Raw genomic sequence first — 20,328 nt, 5'->3', positions numbered from 1 at the left:
TAGAGGAGAGGGATTGAGGTCAACTCTAAATACAAGGGAAAGTAGAAATTTATAGCCAGGGAGTGAATGGGCTGTGAGTGGATGGACAATTACTAAGAGGAAATATCAGAGGTAAGGGACAGCCCCAGCTTTAAGATGAGCAAACTAAAATTCAAAAAAAAAGTGAAACATCTTCCCCAAATGCACTAAACTGACCTAACAAGATTCTTGGTGAAGGCAAGCCTAGGTGATCGATCAGACTTTGATCGTCAATCTGAATGCTTTTTATTTTTGTTTTCTTGCCTAATTATACTGGCTAGAAATTCTAGGACAATGTTGGGTAGAAGTAGTAAGAATGATTTTTCCTGTCTCATTCCTAGTTTTATTTCTATTCATATTTTTAGTCTGAGTTTCTATCAGGAATGCATATTAGATCCAACCAATAAATTCTCTGTACTGAGACCTTCATATGAGTTTTCTTATTTTGTGTGTTATACTGATAGGATTTTAAAATGTTAAATAACTCTGTATTCCTTGGATAAAACTCACTTCATCATTATGTGTTTTTCATTTTATTGATATCAAAGAGCCATCTTTTAGTTTCATTGATTTTCCTCTGATTTTTTCCTGTTTTCTATTTCCTTGCTTTCTCTTCTGATTTTTATTTTGTTTTCCTTTATTTTGGATTTAACTTACATTTTCTCTTCTACTTTCTTAAGGTGGAAACTGAAGTCACAGATTTGCGACTTTTCATCTCTTTTTCCAGAGTAGTTTAGTGGTAAAATTTTACATATTACCATTAAAATTCTTGAGCATTCTTTTGGGAAACAGTTAAGCTACCTGGAAAGAGTTTGATCCTTTCAGGATTTGCTGTTAAGGTTTGAGAGACTGGAGTAGAACAGAGTTTAGGGTTAATTATTCCCCGCTGCTGAGCCAAGACCCTTCCAAGTACTCTACTCAGAGTCCCATGAATTACAAAGATTTTAAGTCTGGTTGGCATTAACAAGTGTGATTCTTGGACCCACGTAAATTTTGGAAACTCTTCTCTGTAATCCTTTTGCATGACTCTTTCACCAGCTTGCAGTAACTGTCTCACATACTGTGCTTAATACTCCAGGAGGACCCTGTGCAGATATCCAGAGTTCTCTCTCTGTTGCCTTCTTCTCTCCAACACTCTGCCTTGTGAGAGCTAACCATATTACCCTCCCGTAACTCTCAGCTATATCCACTCAGAGAGTTCCCTGGACTCTGTTGGGTTTCTTTGCACTGCGTTGCTACCTGGAATCTGTCTCAGGCTATAAACTGTGGAGGTTATGGGACTCACTTGGTTTATTTCCTGTTACTCAGGAATCACTGTCCTTCCTTACCTGATATCCAATGTGTTGAAAAGCCTCCTTTTTTATTTATATATATATATATATATATATATATATTTTTTTTTTTTTTTATTTTAGTTGTTTTATTGAGAAGGATAATCTACACCCTTTTACTTCATCTTGGTCTGAGTGAAACTTTTTGGTCTTTGCTTTTAAACTTTTATTGCCAATACATGTATATCTGGTTAACTTTTTCATGTTGTAAGCTTCCTAAAGAAATAACCTGGATCAGTTGAACTTTATATTCTGTATATAGTTCTGAGAGCTTAGTGTTTACTGTATATCTAAAAATTTCTTAATAATGATAAATAAATGTTTAGTACTAATAGTCTCATATTGTTGTAATGATGATTTTGGTTTATAATGCTAAATAGACACAGCTGCTTAAACAAACTGAATGATTATTAAATAGAAATATACTGCAAAATATTAAGTAAACATTGCAAAAACTAAGGATGGTTAAGACATTTAAAATAAACTATAAACACATTATGATAATACATTTAGTGAAATGTATTTTTATCTGATTATTTCAATAATCAGAAATAATCTTAATCTCTTTTCTTTTGAGCAAAAACAGATGAGGATATCTTCATTTAAAAAAATATGATATTTTACTTTATTCCAGGTGATTGTCAAATCTGGGCCAGGGGCTTTTCTCAGTTTGGCTGTTTATGACAATTATATCTTCTGGTCAGACTGGGGAAGAAGAGCTATCCTGCGTTCCAACAAGTACACGGGAGGAGATACAAAAATTCTTCGTTCTGATATTCCACATCAACCAATGGGTATCATAGCTGTTGCCAATGACACCAATAGCTGTAAGTTACAATATTTATTTGTAAGTTACAAATATATTTCTCAATTATATAATCTCTCAAAAAACGTATTTATGTTTTTAGTAATACTTAGTTGTATTTTGTTTTCTTACTGTTTCTGGGGCTAGTGTTCAGGCTTTGACTATCTAATATATTGAAATTATCTGAAAGTTTTATGGAAAATTTTGTAGTTCTTAATTTACCACCAGAGGAACAATTCATTTTTAATTATTTGCTTCTGGATTTCTATTTCATACTTGCTCACTCCTCATATTTTTGAACATTCAGATCGTTTCCAAGAAAATAATACTTGTTGATAAACAAGCTTTGCATCTGGCCTTAAAATTTTTTTAATCACTGGAATACCTACAAAATTGCAGTCTGCAGTACGCATGTGGTTTCTAGAGGTACTAGTGCGTTGAATGACAAATATGTTAGAAAATGTAGAGATTTGTTACATATTTTTAATGTTCTTATCTTTTGGAATATTTAGATTTGTTTAAAAATCCCAAATCTTCCTTGTTCATGAGATACTTTTGAGAGATTGAGACTGTCTAACAGTTTACTGTTAATCTATATTAACATAGACTAGGAATTCAATATAAAATGTCACCAGTAAAACCTGTTCATTGCAGGTGAACTTTCTCCATGTGCGTTACTGAATGGAGGTTGCCATGACCTGTGCCTTTTAACTCCTAATGGAAGAGTGAACTGTTCCTGCAGGGGGGATCGAATATTGCTGAATGACAACAGATGTGTGAGTAAGTAAAGATAATTGAAATGTGATATAACTGCTCAAAATGGCACACATGGACCTTGAAATTTTTTGAGTATATTTATGAAGTTGTACTATTAGAGGCCTGGTTGTCTTATCTCTCCCTTCTAAAAAGAACTCAGTTTACCATTCTACCTATAGCACAATGTGATAGGTAATGATAACCCAAACAGTGACAAATGTTGTGTCCCCCTGATTCTGGGCTGGAAGATGTTGGATTAGCTAGAGAAATACCTGCAAGCAATGATCATCTGAAAACTTGTGTTTATGACTTTGAGGTTTCAGTCAATAGTGAAATTAATTAAAACTGAAATAAAGCAGTGTATAGGCAGTAGCTTAGTAGCTTTGTAGTAAACCTATTCACAGTCCATCAGACTATGTAAATGAGAAAGAATGGCTCACACAGTTTATTTGTAATCATTTCCAAACTGTTAATTAAAAATGTAATGTTGCAGCCTTGCATGATGTTTATATCTCCCAAAGGCATTACAATCTTTAATTAGTACCATTACAGTAAATACTTACTAACAGCTAAGTTTCCAAAACTGTTTCCACTATAAATAAGGGTTCAAGTATTCCAATACTGCCATGAAAAATTAGCCAGCAACATAAAAAGGGTTAATTTCTCTTTAATATTAAGACTATTCATGAGTAAGAAAGATTGGAGAGAAGCATCTTGGAAAATTGGAAATTGATGAACTCACTCTTAGGATGTGTCAATTTTTGACATTTTTTTTCTCCTCATCTGTATCCTCATCTCATATATTTCATCTTAGAAAATCAATAGGACTGGATATATCTACGTTATAAAAATTAGTATCATAAGCTATAAGTATTTTTCATTTTTAGTCTTCTTTTGGTCTTTATATACCAAGAAGATGTTCTCTTTTGCCTGTTCTTTATTTTAATATGAGCACTTTGTCATCGTTTTCTTTACTTTGAAAACTACTGCACCTAATGCAAGAACATATACGTATTTTCTCACTTTGCAAATTGGTACCAGAACCCAAAAGGGCATCTCTTAGCAAAAGAAGTAAAAGACTTGTATTTAAGAATGTGCCAAAGAAAACAAGGGAATGATGTAATTGTTCAGAAGATAGCAAATTTCAATAATTCGTGCCACAAATTCCCACATTTCTTCATCACCTAACACTTCCCTGAATTGCTCACGCAATTGCTTAAACTCTCTCTTTCAGTTTGCCTTTGTGGTTTCAGCTATAATGGCCTGGATCTGATGCTATCTGTAAGCCTGGAGTTTTAGCCATGCATTAGAATCACTCATGTTTCTTTCACAGGTCACTACAGGCCAGTAGTAAACCAATGCCTTTAGTCAGAACAGCAAGGCTTATTTGTATACAACGGATGCCTGTCATTGCTGAAAAATAGATTAGATACATCTGTCCCTACTAAGCCACCTGCTTCTCACTGTTCATGAGAGGGAATGAATCAGACAGAAAACTATAGTTTTAAACAAGCATAGTTGTATTCACATAGAACTGTAGATTGATATTGCATTCCTCAGAGCTGACATACCTTTACAGAAGTATCTTGTATCCGCTGTGCATTCATATTGAAATCCTGTGCTCCAGCAGAGAGATTGAAAAGTAACTCTTGGCTTCTTTTTGTCAAGTCCATCTTTAGGAAATGAGGATGTTTCTGGCATATCTGTGTCGACCTCTGAATTAGTTCACCCAGAGCAGTTTATGAATGTTAATGGCAGCATCACAGGGGTGAAGGACCATTTACTAACACCTACCCGAGGGCAAAGGAGGGAAAAGCCATTTGTTGTCATAACTCTTGACAGAAAGATTAGGCAATTCCATTTTACACAACGTTGCTAGCCTTATTAAAACCCATAACAGAAATAAGAATAGCAAATATAATTAGATGAAGCAATTACCTTGTAAGAGAATTGAGGATAGCTGAACCACATTTTTTGTTTCTAGAAAGAGGAAGAAAGTAGTCAATACTATTTCTTCAAATGAACATACCTAAGCAAGAATTGTGCTCATACAATGTTTGTTTTTTCATGATAAACCATATTTATCATGAATAATTTTCATTTTTTCCTTAAAGGCACAACGATTATAAAAGCAAAATATGGTATTTGCCATCATAACAATTAGCTTTCACTGGAAATGAGAAATTAAACAGGATATGTTTAAAATAGACAAAATAAGTTAGGAATTCTAATGGACTCTCAGTAAACGGATGAATTTTGTTCAGTTCATGATCTAAGGTGATTGTGTGCAGTAATGTCAGCACTCTTCTTAAAGACAGTAATTCTTTAAAGTTAATGATATTTTTAGATTCTTAATTCCTTGTTGCTTCCTCTAAAATGGCATTCTACCTTCGCTACTGACCAGTGAAGTTTAGACTGCACCAAGAAAAATAAAATTACCTTTAGAGAGGGGTGCTATCATTTAAAGAGTTAAATCATAAGTCTTTAATAGGTGGATAAGATAGATATTCTAGTAAAATGAGTTAAATTCTAGGATAATAAAGAATAAAACACTGGAAACTTTAAACAGTATTTGTGGCTGTTTAATTAATTATTCCTGAAATAAATCCTAAAAACTGATTGTAAAATTAAGTTGTGTTACCTGCATTAGGAGAAATAAATGAATTCTAATTACCTCCAACATAATTAATATGACTGACTTTCACTGTACAGTTTTTCAACAAGCAATGGAATGAGTACATGCAAGCAAATAGCATGTAATACAACCAAAACATTGCATCCCAAAAGTTTGCTAGTAAATCTATTATTTAAGAATAAAAATAAGTCTGTTTTCCCCAAGAGAGGTCTTTCTAAGACAAGGGTAACATACTGGCACTCCAGCGATGAAACCTAACTGTAGAAAAGCTCACAAGTTGGGCAAACCACATAAAAACTCAGGCTTTTAATTTCTTATAAAAATCCTGACATTTAGAAGTGGGACAATATGGCAGTAGTCCACTGGAGCCCATAAGCATCTGGTGCACATGCTTTCCAGTTTATCATTGTCCTCCACCAGTACATCCTACAGATTCCCATGCATTTCAAGGAGTAGGTACTGATCACGTGTGGCAGGAAGAGAGGGTCTGCTCCCTGGTACTTCTCACCATGGATAGAGCAAGAGGCTGATGAAAGTAATTTCAGCAATTCCAGTACTTCTGATTGATAGAAACTGCCACAGAGATTTCTTCAGCAGGTAGTTGGGGAGGAAGACCAGTTGGAGGTGAGATTTGTAATGAATAAATTCAAGCATTCAAAGATAAGAACTCTATATATTGGAAATTTTCAGTGTATTGAAGAATACCTGAGATTTCAATAAGAAAATACAAAAACACTCTCAGTATGTACAGAACTTATTTAACTGGCTCTTTTTAAAAATTTATTTTTAACATACACTGTTAAGCAAAATTCATAAATATAGTCTCCCAGATTTAAACCCCTCCTTCTCTCCATGCATGTATAGTCACCAAATAATTAACAAAATACACAAACAGGCATAAAAGAAAAATAAAGTCAGGCAATTCCCAAAAATTTGCAAAGGGAGGTTGAAGACAGCACAATAAAAAGTGTCCCTCTTAATTTTTTTGTAAAGAAATGCCATAAACCACTGTCCTTTATTAATTTTATATTTAGATAAATTTTAGTTTATTTTTATAATTAAGATTAAGGGAAACAGTTGTCATGACATCAAAAATGTTTGTTATTGTATGAAACGTTGGCTTTTTTCCTTTCAGCTAAAAATTCTTCCTGCAATATTTATTCAGAGTTTGAGTGTGGAAATGGAGAATGTATTGATTACCAGCTCACCTGTGATGGCATTCCTCATTGTAAGGATAAATCTGATGAAAAACTGCTCTACTGTGGTGAGTTTCCAATGTATGACTTACTCATTTCAGAATGTAATTCTTTTTATAGCTTTTGGTGTGATTGTCTCCATTTGGTTTATGTGTATGATTTCCTTAATGCCTCTCATTAACATGGAGATCTAAGGCAAATTATTTGTCTTTGTTCTTATTCAAATGGGGCACCATATTTCCTACCCAAAACACATGATATTCATTGAAGAATTTCCTCATGGTTTTCCATGCATGAAGTATAAATTTAAATACAGCAGGAGCCTGTCTTTTGAGCTGCTTCATTATTCATCATTAGCAAAAAGTTTTAGGCTTACATTCCTAAAAATATGTCAGAAATATCAGTTATTGGGTAGATATTGCAGGTTTACTTCTGCAGCAAAAGTCCCCCATCAGTCAATAGCATGTTGTTGTGTTGATATCAAAGTCTTTTTCATTCTATTTTTGCCTCCAGGATTGTCCCAGAGCTAGTGTCCTTAGGTACAAAGGCTGATTGCTTTAGCCATGGTCCCCATTAAGTATGGAATTCCACCATCTGTGCCTCTGTAGGTGACACCAAGTGGTAGTCAACCTTTCCTTCTCCCTTTGAAGTAGAGACTGGCTTTTGGACCCTAGTAAGCAACTGTTATTTGCCTTCGCTGCAACAATATTTTTCCTGAAAGTTTGTGTCTATGCAATCATTAATAGTTATTATAGAATTGATCCAGATTATTTCTAAATTAGTCTGATTTATTTTTGTGCTGTAATACAATAGTACTGGTATTATATGCTCTGCAAAATTTAGGAATCTATATCTGGAATTGCTATATTTGGCTTCTATTTTTCTCCTTTGTTTTCTTATATTAGAGAAAGTTAAAACAAGAGGAGGATGGATTTTGGGAAATTTATGTCACACTTTTACATTGCAGAATAAACACCCTTGGTTAAAATGACAGTCAAATGTAATTTGTCCATAATTTATATGTAACTGAAATCTTAGGGAATTTACCTCAAATGACATGTTTGCTTGAATCAACAGCTATATCCTGTACACCATGAAAATATTAAAGCATATAAAAATGTAATAATAATCAACTTACAAATTCATATTATTATGAATTGGCTTGAGAATATATTTCACATTATTTTTATCTTCTTAGAAGGCAGGTAATATTTGTGTGAGAAGGGGTTAGCAAACTTTTTCTATAAAAGGTCAGCTTGTATTATAGGTTTTGTGGGCCATATATACTCCTGTCACATATTCTATTTTTTTAACAATCCTTTAAAAATGTAAAAATCATTCTTAGCTTCATAGCCATATAGAAACAGGCTGATAGGCTGCATTTGGCCTGCGGGCTATAGTTTGACACTTTCAGGTATAGATTCCAGAGTTTAGAATCACACTTGAGGTTAAATCTTTGTTCCCAAACATACTAGCGTGTGACTAGCATGAACAAGGGTACTGACTTCTCTATGTTTTAGTTTCTCACTACCAAGCAAATCTAGATGGGGTGATGGTTGGGAGCATTAAATAAACAAATGTACATTTACATATGCTCAATGTAGAGCCTGGCACAGAATTACTTTTCAGTAAATGGCAGCTATTATTATTGTGAGTGGTACCTTCTGCCCCAAATCAGAAAATGTCAGGAGACTCTCATTAAGGTAAATAGAATTCAGAGGCAATTATTATTCTGCTTAGAAAATTTGGATAGACATTTTAAGATGATTTCTAAGAGAAATTTATGGATAAGTAGGTGACTCTTGGATTCACTGATTCAGGGATACATGTTTTGACACTTTTTTCCTTGTTTTAAAATCTTTGTGGGGTACAAAGGAGAGAGGGGATAGGTGTTAGTGTGTCTTTATTGCGTTGGAGGTAGAGATTCTTTTCTTCAGGTTTGAGTATGTGATACATGTTTATTTCTATGCTAGCTTACAGAAATGCCAGAAACAATAATGTGAGTATAGTTTGACGAGGTCTCCGAGTATGAATCACTGAGGTTAAAACAGTCAGAAAGGCTTTTTACCGCATGAACTACTTGATAATGCACAGATATTCTAACCCAGAACTTGGATGCCACGTGGCACTTGTTTTATAGACCCACAATCCAGTTATTGTGAATGAGGTATCATCTGTGATCTTCTTTTTGTAAAAATAGTTCTATAAGCCCTCCAAGTATGTGTTTTTCTTTTCTGTGTAAGAAAACAGAAGCTGTCGAAGAGGTTTCAAGCCCTGCTACAATCGTCGTTGTGTTCCTCACAGCAAGTTATGTGATGGTGGAAACGACTGTGGAGACAACTCTGATGAATTAGACTGTAAAGGTAAACACATATTGTATCAGCCTCGGAATATTATCATGCTAAGTGTTTCCTAAACTCTTCCAAAGTGTGTTCCTGAGAGCACTATGGTTTCCCCCTTTTGATACATAACAACAGTTAGCATCTATGGACCATACTTTGGTAAATGCTATTGGAGGGGAGTTACTAGAGTCAACTGAAAATTATGACTATATTTTCTGTTTCTATTTCTTTGCTCACTTCAAAATTCTTTCTCACCTTTTCAGTTCAACCACCCTATTTATGGGACATTTCTACCAGAATGTATAATACTGAATCTACTGCTCCAAAATGTCCCCCTTCATTCCTTAATTCTCTCTCCTAACCATGCTCTCATCATTTTCCTACTTATTGGACAGGAAACCTTGGTACTATCCTTGGTTCCTCCTTCCACCATGTTTTATCACCCACATGTCCAATCATCAACAAATCTTCCAATTCTTTGAGATAGATGCCCCTTCAATCTACTTTGAGCCTGGGTTAACAAAGTAGCCCTTTTATTGGTCTCCCTGTTTCTACTCTTTGCAGTAAATCTGAATTTTTAGTCGTGCTAAAACAATTTAACATTTTACCGTAGTAACGACTGTGACACATCAGCAACCAGACTACCTGGGATAGAACCCCAGCCCCACCACTAACTGCATGACTTTAGATAAAGTACTTAACCAACCCGTGGCTCAGTTTCCCAAGCTTTAAGAAAAAGAGACAATAGTTAAATAAGTATATCAGTATTAGAATAGAACTTGGCATATAGTAAATGCTATGTAAACATTTACTTTTTTATCACTTCCCAGATAAAGCATCCCAATGTTTGCAGAATAAGTGACAAGTTTTTAGTCTGACATTTAAGGTCTCCTAAAACCTGGATCCAACAGATCTTTCCAAACCAATTTACCTTTAAAAATCTTTCCATCCATTGAAATACTTTATTGGGTAAAATTCATTAAAGACTGAGACAAAAAATTTGTGAGTTCTGTGTGTGCCCTCAAGTAGTGCAAACTCTAAGTGAAAGTCATTTAAACAGGTGAAGATGAATATAAAGTGCTATGATTGCACTATTAAGAACACAGTTTTGTTTTGTTTTTTTGGGCTTGGAAGTATCCTGAAAGGTTTCATAGACGAGATTAAATTTAAGCTGAGTCTTAAAGTATAAATAAGGTAGAATGATCAAAATAGAAGAGAATTCCAAGTAGAAGGACCAATAATGAAAACTGCAAGTAATTTGATATGGTTAGAGCCAGATTGCATATTGGGGAGTGGTGGAAAAAATGAGGCAAGTTAGAAGAAAGAATCAGGAAATGAAGATTTTTTTTTGGTGCCATGTTAAAGAACATGACCTTTATCCTGCAGTCACCAGAAAGTTTAAAAAAGGGGAAAAAAACCCTATGATTTTAGAATGAAAACTCTAATACTGAGATCAGAAGGACAAAACAGTAGCATGTTACAGCAGCCAAAACTAAAAATAAAGAGGAGAGAGACAGATATAACAGCATTTTAAAAGGTAGCATAACAAGTCTTTTGCAGTAATAAACATGGAGGAAGCATGGGAATAGAGGAGATACGTGTGTGTGTGTGTGTGTGTGTGTGTGTGTGTGTGTGTGTGTGTGTGTTGTATGCTTTTAAAATATTATTTGTTTTCATTAATTTTTAAATTTATTTTTGTGTGCCTTTTGTTTGTGTTAGATGGGGATAAGATAATAAGAATAGTCCACATTCTGAGGTTGGAGCACCTGTAGACATTCAGATGGAACTGTTTGAAAGGTATATAGGTAAATATAGATCTGGAGCTCAGGTAGTAGGTTTAGGTCAGAAGTATTGATTTTGGACTTCTTAAAGAGAGAGAGCTCAAAGGATGTATGGTGTAATAGTTGTTTTAAGGGAGTGCATCAGAATGACCTGTTAAAAATGAAAGATACTAATATAAAAAGGAAAAGTCCCACAGGACTAATAAAAAGAGCTTCACAAGAAATTATTTTTTCAAGAAAGGAGGATAAGTTTGCATTACAGAGAAGGCAAGAGGGCATGCATAGACTGCAGTGTCCACTGTAATTGGCAAATAGAAGACAATCTCTTGCTTGCCTTCAAGAGAGTCAGTTCAGTGCAATGGCAAGGAAAAGCCAGATCACATTGGATTGAAACAGAATATGAATGGTGCAAGAGTAAAGACAGTGAATACAGATTATTTTTAAAAAAGGTTAATGGTAAAGAAAAGATGTGTGAAGTACAGTTGTAACGAGAAGGCTATAAAAAGTTGAGGAAGTGGGTAGAATGTGTACAAATTATTTTGTAGCTGATAAAGGACTGAGAAGTTACTCTGCTGTCTTAGACTATATATGACCTTGGCCAAACACTTGAGTAGCTTACTATCTAAGCTGACACTGTAGTGTCAAGTACATTTGAAAATTAAGTCAACTATTGTTTCATATTATTTATAAAATATTAAAATATTAAAAATGATAAAATGTAGTAAGATACGGGAGTAAGTAGAGGGAAATGGATAAGCATTTGGAAGAAAGGAGGAAAGGAAACTAGAAGGAGACCAGAAAATGGGTATGTTCTATTAGTTATTTATAAGCAGGAAAGGAGAATATAATGAAAACTTTAAGCTAGGATAAAAATAAAAATATCAAGCTAGAATGTGAAGGAACTGAGTAATAAATACAGAAAGTAGATTTTAAAACAAAATTCATAAAAAGGGCTACAGAAATGTAATCAGTTACTGTGGATTTTCTTGGAAAACGTTTTTTTTGAAAAGCAGTAAGTAAATTAGTGTGTTTGGGTTTATGAAATATAGTACCTAGTACATGATATGTGTTTATTAAACTCTTATGTGGCTGGTTGAAGCCATAAGTCTTCCAAAAGTGTAGATAGGTTTCATTCTGCCTACTGATATCAATATCAGCAGCTGAATAACAATAAAATAACTCAAAATGTTATTTCCCCTTTTTTAAATCTAAGCTCTCGATTTCTGTGTTATAACCGTCTCAGCCATATACTTGGGGACAGAACTACTCTGAGAATCAAGTTTCTGTCAAAACTTTTCTTTTGTGATAATAATAGTAAAGAGATCATGACAATTGGATATCTTAAGAAACAACAACAAAATCTTATGCCTTGAATTTCTTCCTATCTAATGCAGTACATTTGAAACTGCAAATGCTCAAGCACACGCTATATTACATACTAAAAATTAATAAATTTGAGTAAACGGACTAGCTTCCTTAGGATAAACAAATGGGTAGCTTTTTAGATGAAAGGTTACTTATTACACTTGCATCTTTTAGATTTGATTTTTCTCTCATATTAAGATTGTTCACATGGTATCCTTGTAGGGCACATTTCATGCTATAGAGGAAGGACTTACTTGGGTCCTTTTTCCATAAGCCAGTTTCTTATAAAGCATTAATTCAGATTTGTGTCCGTCAAACACATGGACACTTACAGCACTTAAAAGATAATGAAGGAAAAGGAACATGAACAGGCTCAGGAAGAATGAAAAATGAATGATTTCTCCAAGCCTTTTCTTCCAGTCACTCCTTCTTTGTTTCTGTAGTCAGTGCAACATAGGGATGCAGTGCTTTGTTGTATGTATATATGCACACACACACAAACCACATGTTATTGTTGAATGTAAATAAAGTAAAATATAACACAATTTAAACAGTACAATAAAAATGTCAATAAATACAGAGAGATTTTGATAGGCTGTGGAGAGAGGCTATGGTGGAATCATCCGTAAATTATTTGAGGTACTATTACAGTTTTGTTTGTTTAATTTAGATGTTAATAGTAATTAACATTACTCTTTTTTAATGCCACAAGTCAAAGAATCTATTTACAGAGTGGAAATGGATATTGCAAGGAATTATTTTTGGTTTCCTATCCTTTGGAAGCAAAGCAAAACCCCAAATCCTCATCAATCTTTTATTACTGCCCCTTTGTAGCAGTTCCTTTCATGACTGAGAGCTTTAGACATCAGGCTAGCTGGTGAGGATCTAAGGAGTTGTTCAGAAAGTTTATCATTCTGTATTCCTCTTCTGGTTGTGTCAGAGTTTGAGTGAATAGATTTGTAGAGAGTGCATAATGTCCCTCCTTCGCTCCCTGTTGAGATGAATATACTCCCTTTGAGAAGTACATGAACTTCCTTGGGCCATCTGAACACCTTTAGATGGACTGGAGAGCTAAGTACTTCTGAGATGACCTAGAGGAGAGGAAACTGGTGAGTTTTTCTTTTTTTTTTTTTTTCCCAAATTCATAGCAAAACTTTGAAGATTCCACAAACAACAAGCTAAAGGAAAAGGATAAGCGTGCCTGCAGAGGAAATCATCATTCCTTCCAGGTTCGCATATCCTTAGAGCCTAAGCAGTGAATTCAATAAAAGATGTGGTTTGAAAGTAAACAGAAGAGATATGACAGCACATTTCATGTATTTTTTCCTTGTCACTTTCCCTTTGCTACAGGCTGGGTAGGAGAGTTGGAAAAGAAAACGTTGAGTTAGGTTATTTACAAGGAACATCCTAAGAACTAGGGAAAGACTAATCGATTTTATACCTTTCCTACCTGATTAAATATTTTAACTGATATGGAGAAAATAAGGTGGATTAAATAGGAAAATTAAGAAACTATATGAGGGAAAGAATGGTTTTACTTTCTCTCTTGCTGGTACTTTTGAGCTACCATCCCTGTCAGATCTTCCTTTGTTGTATCTCGTTGCTATTCCTGGTGTGGCTGTGGTATATTTCCACTCATATTTTGTAGGTGTACTTTTTCCTTTGTACTATCTGGAGGGAAGAGTCTAGTATTTCCCACTCAGGTTACCTTTATTTGGACTACATTATTTTCTGTTCTCTTTTTTCTAGGACTTTTAGCCTGAAGAAAAGTTGTCAGAAGGCTTTCATATTCACTTGACAAATTAGAGATCCCATAACCTTTCTCCCTCAAGACCCACCCTGAGGGTGAAACACATTTCAATACTTGACTGACCAAAGCAACATAAGAAAGGAACATGATTGAGGGACTAGAGAGGTAGAGGTTTTGGCAGAAGAAGCATTTGCTTACTTATGAAGTGACATTGTCACTATTCCCATGGATTTCTCCTGTTCCAGGACTCTCTTTCCTTGTCTACAAATGCTGGAGACGTTAATCCCCACAACCACCTTGATCCTGCTGCTTATGGAATTGTGCAACCACTTGACATGTCCAATTCCATTGCCACTTATCACCCTATTTAACCCTCTAGTGGTTCCCAAACTCTGTATCAAGTCATGGAATCTATAGAGATAGGATTAGAAGTAAAGGGACAATCGGTTCCTATTTGCACATCTCACCCACTCTAATAGGCCCTCCTCACCAAGATTCAGTAGCCTTATTTTTGTTCTCCTGACCCCCTACCTCATTTTTTCCCTTGCCTTTCTCTTAAATACTATTTCCTAACCACTCTTCTCAACTTTAAAGTTATAGTTTCTTTTCGTCTGGTTAGAGTTCCTCTGTTTCTTTGTTATTCCTAGAATTCCATCCAAGACCGTTTTCTACTTGCTCCACATTTCCACTCTTCTTATAAGCCATTCTTTACACTTACTTCCACCTGAGCCCCCAGCACCATTTTTGAAACTCCATTACTGTGAAATCCCTGAATCTCCAGTCCTCTTAACAGTCTGACATGCCATCTCCATGTTCATGTAGTCATAATTTGCCTCTTCGCTTTATCTGCCACCAATACCCACCCAGATGGACTCCCTGCAATGTACACAGAAGATTCTCTATGGAAGTTTGGAGGTAGATGGAGATGGTGGAATGGGTTGTGATTGCCCCCTTTGCTTCAGAATTAGGATTTCTGGTATCCCAAACTCTAACTGCAAGTATGGATAATGCACATCAAGTAGCTTAGAGATAAATCTTTGTAGACTTGTCTAGGAATATTACCACTATCTAGAATATTGTTTCACAGAGAAATGAATTCTGTCTTCTAAATAATAGAATTATGAGGAATCTTTTGGAACACAACCTCTTAATAGGAGACTGCTGATAGACAGCAAAGTCAGAAACAAAATGTATATGCTTGTCATGATTATTTTCTGTTATATATTCCATTTATTGTTTCCACTGAAAAATATTGAATGTGAAATGTAATAGAAAAGAATATGGAAGAGATTTTGCTTTATTTAGGAGTAAAAGAAAAATACCTACTTTTTTCCTGTTTGGAACAGTGTATTTATCTCTACTTATAATGGCATTATCTGTTTCAAATGATGATATTTTTAATGAAGAAAACAGTGAAGCAATTATAATTACAAATTATAAATAAAACATTTATTCAAATCATCATTTAAACTCAAATAAGGATACAATTGCAAGATACAATTAAATATAATAAGAGCAGTGCATTATGAAATACAAATGTCATACACACCCTTGAATAAAATTTGCATATTTTAAGATAGCATTTTAACCATTTCCAATTGATATAATTTATATTTATAATTAAATAGGCTCTTTAAAATATCAACCCTAGTAAAAGTGGCATAATCATAGAGCCCTTCAGGTTGTACATTAACATAATCAACCTGTGGAAATTTGAATTTGGAATAAAAATCTCACCTAAGTTAATCTAACACAAAACAAGCCATGCACCTGTTCACAACATATTGCTGAAAACCATTATATGGTAATGAACGTGTAAGCAAAGTAAAAAGGAATGTCTGATGAAGAATAAGCTATTCTGTACAAAGAATATGTAATGATGGTAGCATATCAAAACTGATTTTCATCTAAGCATAGCAGGGATTTGGAAATCCTTTCCAACAACAGAGACAAGTCATACCACATTTGTATGTTTCTTGGCATGAGGAATCCATATTTCCTATACCAAATGTTAGTAATATGGCCATGTGAAAGGGGATAACTTAGCATGATGACTTTCTAGCAGTGCTGAACTATTCCCTCTTTGAGTAAATAAAGCAAATACTCTGGTTTCTCCGTCTCAATCTCTGACTCTGTCTGTGTGTCATTTTATCATAGCAGTGAATGTTTCACTTCTTAGCAAACAGATCAGGATTTCTCTGTATGCACTCAATCAGGCATTTGCTTAGTGTCATACCTTGTATTTTGAAGTTGGAAGGAGAGAGAAGTTTCAGCAGCATTTAATTTTTTTGTTGTTGTTGGTTTAGCGCTGATATGGTATGATAGGGAAAACAAGGCACGGTCCCTGCTTACAATTTAATGGGGGGAGAGATACATAAACAGGACACTGCAATGCAGTATTATAAGTACTACAATGTAGGGAAGAACAGCATGACAGGGGAAGACGTATGAGGCATCTAACCCAAGCTTGTTGTTGGGGGTTATGTGTCAAGTTTGACTGCCCAGAGTTAAAAAGGCAAAACCAAACAAAATTGTAAGAATTAAAGTACTCAAAATGTTAAGCAGGGAGTCATTTTCTATCTCGTCTATCCATTTGTTTATTTACCTGTTTTTCTAGTTTCAACCTGTGCCACTGTTGAGTTCCGCTGTGCAGATGGGACGTGCATTCCAAGATCAGCACGATGCAACCAGAACCTAGATTGTGCAGATGCTTCAGATGAAAAGAACTGCAGTAAGATATTCCATTACATTTTGTTTCTTCATGCCTGTGTACCTTTGGCATTACATTGAACAGTGTCTAACTCTTCACTGAACCTTGTCCAGAATTGATATGTAATTAACCCTTGTTGTGTAGGATAATTGCATATTTACTTCTTCAAATGAGGTTAACTTTTCTTGTTTCTATTACCTACATAGAAGGCTTATAATCTTTGCAGATGAGGTGTTTTTCATTTTTCTGTTGACCTCCTTATAGATAATACGGACTGTACATATTTCTATAAACTTGGAGTGAAAACCACAGGATTCATAAGATGTAATTCTACCTCACTGTGTGTTCTGCCAACCTGGATATGCGATGGGTCTAATGATTGTGGAGACTATTCAGATGAATTAAAATGCCCAGGTAATTCTAGAAGACAAAACAGTCTTTGCCTTGAAGATTTAGGGGCTGGATGTATAGCATAAACTTATTAATTTTCATTCTTGATACTCAATGGCTCAGATTAAAACAAATATTGTAGACTAAATTAAAAATAATCACCCTGTGCTAGACATGCCACTTTATATTTTTTAATGACTTATGGAATGATACTTGAGAAATCTGTTCTATGTTTGGATCAATTTCTTTTTTCATGTTCAGTGCCTCATTAATCCTTTTAAAGTTGGTGATTACGTCTTAAAATGTGTAATCTGTAAAGTTTTCACAGAAGTAGTATATACTGAGAGAAAACTATCTATAGACTAAAGGGAGGGAGACTATGTTTCTCACCACTGGCTTTACTCCTGTTATTATACAGCTTGTATTGTCAAGTTAGGCTATTTGATGCAGCTTACACAATCTTTAGGCATACTAGTATGGGTAACATAATAGTTATCATTACTGGATCAATGTCAGACTGGTATATTTATATATATTAGCCATCGTTACCTACACAAGCACTGAAAAGTGTCATCTTCATTCTTAGGAGAATGCCTTCCATGAGAAGGTCATGAACCTATTTCTTTCTAACTATTTAAGGAAACAAATTTTAGAAATATATAATAATACCAGAAAGAAAGATGTTAAATTACTATAACTGAAAGTAGATATGCTTGTAGTATACCATTACATGTGTTCTCATACTGCTGTTTCCTTCTCCTGACCCTGCTGCTACAATCACTTTTTTCCATGCTTAGTAGATGTGTAATAAGTTTTTGAAACATTTTAAGAAATTATATTTGTAGGTATTCCACACACAAGTGTATACAATACACACACACACACACACACACACACACGATCTACTCTAAAGAATTGCTATTCTTAATGGTGCATAATCAATCAATTAACTGGGAAATAGCAGATTCCTTTTTTTCTTTTCCCCACTGCTCATCAGTGTGTGACACTCTGTGATGTTCCTTTTGGGTTTGAAAAGACTCGCTGTATCCTAGGAGGAACTGGATAACTTCTCTGGAGGCACTGGCTCACTGCACATCTACATCTTTTCTTTTTTTTTTAAAATTTATCCTTCATTATATAAAACATTAAATATAGAAAATTGCTTTAGACTCTTGGAAACTGGGTGTTTGGATTCTTATTCCAATGTTTCTTCTGCAACAATTCTTTATCTCATTATGGCTATAGTTAATTTTTTAAATTATTTTGAAGGCAGTATAACTAGGTATCTATTAAGCTTGTAAATATGTATTTTTAACTTTATTTGTAGTCTTTATATATTTCTAGGATTAATAAGTGATTTTGAAAGCTAACTTTCAACATTAATAGAGAATAGTGATTATATTGGGGAAGTAGGAAAGGGGCATTAATATACACTTATGAAACAGGTGGGCAGACAAACAGGAAGCCAGTAAAAGGTCAGTCTAAATATCTTAGGTTATATCTAGGCAATATCCTAAGAAAAAATAAGACATCCAGCACAATCAAGACTTTTTGTGTTAATGATGAATCCCTTCAAAAAGTAATTTTCATCTTTAATTAGATCTACAAAGTTGGCATTAAAAAAATAGAATGGAGGTAATTTTTGTTACCTTAAAATAGTCATAATGTATCACTATGGTGTGATGCCATGTGTACTCTAAGATTTATTTCCTGATTGGCTGTGAGCCAGTCATAATCTATGTAAACCTGAAGGTGCAAGGGGATGAATGACATCCAATAAAGAGAAAAATCTAGTATTTTCTATGTGCTCTTGGAGGTTATGATAATAACAATACTCCACAATCTGAAAAATATATAATTTACAAAATAATTTTATATACAGATACTTTTTATTCTCATGATATTTTTGTTAGGTATGACAGTTTTAGAGATTCTACTGCAACTTGTTTTTCTTCCTTCCTTAGAATAGAGAATACATATATAAATCTTGTCAAAACATATGTACCCACTAAGTATGGAACACCAAGTTTACACTTTCTCAGCAAAAATCTACTAATGATTTTATAATGTAATTTATTTTTCATAAGTATGGAATTAAGAATATTTTCCACCTAAAACGATTCTTTAGCCTTTGTACTCATTTTATAGTCATCTATAAAATGTTTTATTTTATTTTTGTTAACTCCACATTATTTGGATTTAACAAGTTTTTCCATTAATATCCTCTTTTTGATCCAGGATCCAATCCTAGATTGGATTTGGTTATCATATCTCCCTGATTTCCTTTGGTCTATGCCAGTTTTTTAGCTTTTCCTTGGTTTTCATGGCCTGGACATTCTTTAATGTCCTCAGCTCAGCTCTTTTTATTTAAGTTTTCTTGTTATTTACCTCTTCCAGTTCAAGGAGTATTACTGTTTTGATATCTACCTATATTGCATAAGTCTAAGATTAATTTAATTTATTTGACATTAAATTCTATATTTTATCACAGTTCAAAACAAACACAGATGTGAAGAAAATTATTTTGGTTGTCCTAGTGGAAGATGCATTTTGAATACCTGGGTATGTGATGGTCAGAAAGATTGTGAGGATGGACTTGATGAATTCCACTGTGGTGAGACATTATATCTTGTTTTACTTTTATAAACTGTATTATTATTTATATACTGATATTCTCTTACATAGAGATTTTACACAAAATATTGCTAATTGATTTTAACATCAATTTTTATTTTGATTAAATATCACAAAATGGTAAAAATTAAAATAGAACAGAAGAACTTATAATGGAGAATAACAATCTCCCATACAGCCTTTTCTTTTAACCTTTTCTATTTTTGTTAGTGGTTACCTCCATTAATCTAAATGATATATTTATACCTTCATTTCCTGACTTATTAAGTTTAGATGCTAATGTATTTACCTTCTACTGTGAAAAATAAGGATTTAGCTCACACAACTCATTATAGTCTCCCTACCTCTTATTGACTATTATTATCCTAAATGTTTCTATTAATTACATGTATAGATTTAAATAGTATAGTTAAACTTGCATTTCTTCAAACTGTCGTCTATCACTATCCACATCCTAATTTCTGTGTGTGTACATTTCATTTCACTTGGCAAGGTAAGAAAGCATTTAAAATTTTTATTTTTATAAAATTTATGGATTTTATGATTTTCAGGCCAAAAAAAATCCTAAAAAAGCATAAAAAGCATATATTCACTCTTTTCATTTAACACAAATAG

At 34.0% G+C, this 20,328-nt stretch overlaps 1 protein-coding gene across 9 annotated transcripts in view; it reads left to right on the top strand.

Annotated features, from left to right (window-relative positions):
- Positions 1-20,328, top strand: part of LRP1B (LDL receptor related protein 1B) — a 1,831,517-nt gene that overhangs the window by 1,539,113 nt on the left and 272,076 nt on the right. For all 9 annotated transcript variants that reach the window (XR_013828854.1, XM_079925113.1, XM_079925117.1 and 6 more), the window contains 7 exons: positions 1,984-2,176; positions 2,809-2,934; positions 6,681-6,809; positions 8,985-9,104; positions 16,597-16,710; positions 16,954-17,103; positions 19,571-19,693. Coding sequence is in view for 8 of the 9 variants with exons in the window: in XM_079925113.1 (XP_079781239.1) it covers positions 1,984-2,176; positions 2,809-2,934; positions 6,681-6,809; positions 8,985-9,104; positions 16,597-16,710; positions 16,954-17,103; positions 19,571-19,693 (955 nt within the window). In the remaining variant the exon portion in view is untranslated. The remainder of the gene's footprint in view (positions 1-1,983; positions 2,177-2,808; positions 2,935-6,680; positions 6,810-8,984; positions 9,105-16,596; positions 16,711-16,953; positions 17,104-19,570; positions 19,694-20,328) is intronic.

Source organism: Stenella coeruleoalba (genome assembly GCF_951394435.1).
Source record: "Stenella coeruleoalba genome assembly, chromosome: 6".
In the NCBI taxonomy this organism is placed as follows: Eukaryota; Metazoa; Chordata; class Mammalia; order Artiodactyla; family Delphinidae; genus Stenella; species Stenella coeruleoalba.
The sequence above is the reverse complement of the archived record's forward strand: the minus strand, read 5'-3'. Positions and strand labels throughout refer to the sequence as shown.